The sequence below is a fragment of the Telopea speciosissima genome, chromosome 10, assembly GCF_018873765.1.
Source record: "Telopea speciosissima isolate NSW1024214 ecotype Mountain lineage chromosome 10, Tspe_v1, whole genome shotgun sequence".
Classification (NCBI taxonomy): domain Eukaryota; kingdom Viridiplantae; phylum Streptophyta; class Magnoliopsida; order Proteales; family Proteaceae; genus Telopea; species Telopea speciosissima.
The window spans coordinates 32,335,323-32,339,115 of NC_057925.1; the positions used below are offsets into that span (position 1 = coordinate 32,335,323).

The following is a 3,793-nucleotide window of genomic DNA, read 5'->3' on the forward strand; positions in this document are numbered from 1 at the left end:
TGAACCATAAGCCATTTGGCTTAGATGGGGCACCCCAAACTTTAAATGTGGCTATTTGGATGGGTGGATTGCCATCTAATGGGCAATTTGACTAGAACAGCTCATGGTAGTGGCAATTATGTAAAAATAAAGCAAATCAAAGCCCATTTTTCCTTGAAGTTCAATTACGTTGAAAAAGTAGAAAGTGAGTGCTGTAACTACGTTAACGAACGTTCTTTCTCTAAGCCCGAGACCTAAATCCTCATTCGTTACATTTCTTCTACTACTACTTCTTCTTCTTCTTCTTCTTTCTCTCTCTCTCTCTCTCTCAACAGAAGAAATGAAGAGACAAGAAAATCCACTATCATCATCATCTCGCCGGGAAACTTTGCCAGAAAACCACCAAGCCAAAAGCATTGGCTGCATGTCAGGCCTCTTCCACCTTGTCTGGAAATACCAAAAACGCAGGAAATTGCTCACCTCTGGTAATTTATCCTCCCACTTAACTCATCTCCTCCTCTTTTTATTTTCCGATGTTCTTTTTTATTCTTTTTAGTCATTCTTTCTTTATGTCCTCCAGCTCGGAAACAGGACAGAGGCTCCCCTTCTCCTCCTAAAATCCCGAAGCCTTCGCTAGAAGACACAGTCCATGAGAAAACAACCAAAATGAAAGAAGAAGAAGATATACGATCGTTGGGGAAATGTGCTCCTCCGGAATGCGACTTCCGGAGATTCTCTTGTGAGGCACCGAGGAGCCCAACATTAACAGCGGACATCCTGCGATCAAATTCCGTCAATTCACCGGAGAATTTCCGCCGCCCACAAGCCCTGGTGGCGCGTCTGATGGGATTGGATGAGATCCCAGTGGCGTCGCCGAAATCCGCCTCTGAGAAGCGGCAGAAGCTGCTGGGAGCACTGGAGAAATGTGACGAAGATCTCAAGGCGCTTAGAAAGATCATCGAATCCATACGATTGTCGGAGCAGTTTCAGTGTCCGTCACCGGCGGCAGACGGACTTACCGGCCCAAGCGAGAGTAGAGGCTTAGCTAGCCCGAGAAGTGAGCTTAAAGCGCCTGTGAGTTATGGGCCGAAACGTCGGTATTGGTACCAATTGGACAGTAGGGATTCGATAACGACGCACAAAAGTAGTTCGGATTATAACGGTGAGCGGCCGAGTCCCGTTTCGGTGCTCGATGAGATCTCTTCTCCGCCATTCGTCTCCAAAAGATACAAAAAAGGTTCATCACTTCACTCATCCAGAACTATTTTCCATATGAAAAATATAGTATGTAGAACCCATGGTAGGACGAACTTTCATCCTTTCACATTGAAACAACTACAAATGCCTTTCACCTAAAAAACTAAAAAACCTAAAAAAATTGTAATAATTTTTTTTTCTGGTAAAATGCCTTTTGATAATTAAAGGTTAAACAAGAGCTGTAAATAGCGAGCTGTAAAGTCGTCAGCTCCTCATGTCTTGTCTGCAAAGTCAGAACTGTATTCTCCGGAAGGATAAAGTTTTCGTCCTCCGAGGGGTCTGTCTGGTAAGGCCAAGCCACGTTGTGGTGTAACCATTGACAAGAGGCATGTCAAGAATAGTATCCAACCTATATGAAGAGGATATTCTTAACCATTCGATTAATTGACTTTGTCCTATAATTTTATAGGCAAAAAGATCCAACGGTTTAGATCATCCGGTGAGAATGGATTAAGTATACACCAATCAATGGGTCCCATACACTCGAGTGCCTGGTCAAACCTTCAAAGACAAGAGTCAAAAAAGAAGCCGTTGCAGCCTTGGAAAGTGAAGATCCGGTTAAGCATGATGTAAAGGAAATATTATAGGTGGAACGCATGATATTAGGTGGTCCCCACCTTCCGTGAGAGTAAGAGTGCATCATTGGTGCAGGACTGACTATCATGCACATATTTTTACCCAAAAAAAAAAAACAAGACTAGCATGCACATATTCAGGGTGTTTGGACAAGACGATAACACTAATCCAATCTTTGGATAGGTTTCCAAACCTGAGCTGGGATAGGCCAAAATGAGCCAATGGTTGATCTCTTTTCAGTATGGGGTCTCGACTTTTAGCCCAAGCCAAGCCAAGCCCAAGAAATAAGTTTCCCAGGAAATTAGAAATGGGTCCATGCACATATGCCCCTCAGTTAGAATCATTATCATCTATGGTTCCTTGATCGGTGCGGTTCTCTAGTGCCTCTCACAAGAGGGGGGTGGGATCCACTCGGGGCATCTGACCGAACACTCTGCCCGGGTGGATTCCATCCTCTTCTTGCGAGAGGCACTAGAAAATCGCACCAATCAGAAACGCATTGGAAAAAAATTCGGTTAGAATCAGGATTAGGCAGGGCAGGCATTAGATTGTTGGGACAGCAAAAGGGAACCAAACAATTGGCTTAGTTTAAATAGTTTATTATGGCTCACTTCCCCACATGGTCTGAGATATCGGTATCCATATTGGATCTGCTAGATCAACACGATATTGATCGAAGCCGATATCGATACTTGGCCGATCTTGGAATGGGAATTGGTATCAGCTGTTGCATTAATATCAGATTCGAATTTGGATTGGCTGATCCGGATCACAAGTACTTTGGTTTTGAATGGATTTTTTCACCAAAAAATTCATAAAAAACTGTTCTGAAAACTATTTCTAAGATTTTACATTTTTATTGTAAATTTGTTTTTTATTTTGTCCATTATTTCACTAAAACTAGGTGTTTTCATTTTTTTTTTTTTCAGTTTTGAATTTAAAAAAAAAAATTAAGATGTTTATTAATATTTTATTGACTGATCCAGGCCCAAGAGTAAAATCTTGTACCAAGTTATTGACCCAATTTGGTTTGGTTCTTGGGTAGACCGGTAGGATGATTCACGCATCACAGATAAAATTGTAAAAGAAGCCTTCACCATATGGGCTGGGCTATGAATCTGTAGCCCACTTACTGGAATACTCTAAAATGGATTAACTACGAAGTTCAAAGAGGATTTCTATCACTGACGTTTAAAAGCATGGTGCAGGAGAACAAGAAAAATCAAAAGAAGACAACATCAGCTTCTCCTTTCACAGGAGGATTACAACTGAATCACTGCCAAGACCTTCTGGCCGCAGAGAAGACTATGATTGCGAGTATTTTTGGTTGCCACCAAAGAAACTGGACTGGATATCGCCGTTTACAAGCAGCAGAGCGATGATTGAAAGTGTAAATGAAGTCTGTCAAGAAGTGCACAGGGGAGAGAAACGGGAGTTGGGGAGAATTGGTTTAGCCATACAAGATCACATATTTGCAGGTTTGATTGAAGAGATTGTTAAAGAATTAGGATGTTGTAGTTTGTACTCTTCACTCCCCTTTGAGGCATGTAGGAAAAGGCTATGTTTCTAGGCTGCTGCTTGCTTGTAGGCATGAAAACATTAGTGAGTAAAATCTGGTTCATTCTTTGGTAAGTTACTATTTGGTTTGATAAGGGATGGCGTTGGGTCGGGTTCGGAAGAGAATTGGGTTGGTTGACCACATGATCCAGATACTCTATTGCCAAGCTGCCCTGTAGGACCGTGCTGCCAAGACACGATGAGACATGCAATGACCGCATTACCCCCATTTAGGCATGGCGCTCAGGCAGGGCTAAGGGTCATTGCGCGCCTCACCGTGTCTTGGCAGCATGGTCCTGCTGAGCAGCTCGGCAGTAGAGGATCCAAATTGTGGTAGAATATGCAAACCTGACATTTATTTTTATTTTTTTATTTTATTTATGGGAATAAGAACGCTGCCCAGTCGCGTGGCCCCTACACCAAC

At 42.6% G+C, this 3,793-nt stretch overlaps 1 protein-coding gene across 1 annotated transcript; it reads left to right on the forward strand.

Moving 5' to 3' along the window:
- Nucleotides 1-280: 280 nt before the first annotated feature.
- On the forward strand, nucleotides 281-3,463 carry LOC122641702. Its single transcript, XM_043834988.1, has 3 exons — nucleotides 281-464; nucleotides 560-1,216; nucleotides 3,021-3,463. Exons 1-3 carry the CDS (start codon nucleotides 320-322, stop codon nucleotides 3,380-3,382), a joined length of 1,164 nt encoding a protein of 387 aa, XP_043690923.1. The 5' UTR covers nucleotides 281-319; the 3' UTR covers nucleotides 3,383-3,463.
- The last annotated feature ends 330 nt before the right edge of the window (nucleotides 3,464-3,793 follow it).

What these genes read in the sequence shown, in the direction of transcription:
- LOC122641702 (XM_043834988.1), top strand. Translation starts at nt 320, where the DNA reads ATGAAGAGACAAGAAAATCCACTATCATCATCATCTCGCCGGGAAACT. An exon ending in CAGGAAATTGCTCACCTCTG is followed by an intron (nt 465 to 559) that starts GTAATTTATCCT and finishes TATGTCCTCCAG; the next exon opens with CTCGGAAACAGGACAGAGGC. An exon ending in CTCCAAAAGATACAAAAAAG is followed by an intron (nt 1,217 to 3,020) that starts GTTCATCACTTC and finishes AGCATGGTGCAG; the next exon opens with GAGAACAAGAAAAATCAAAA.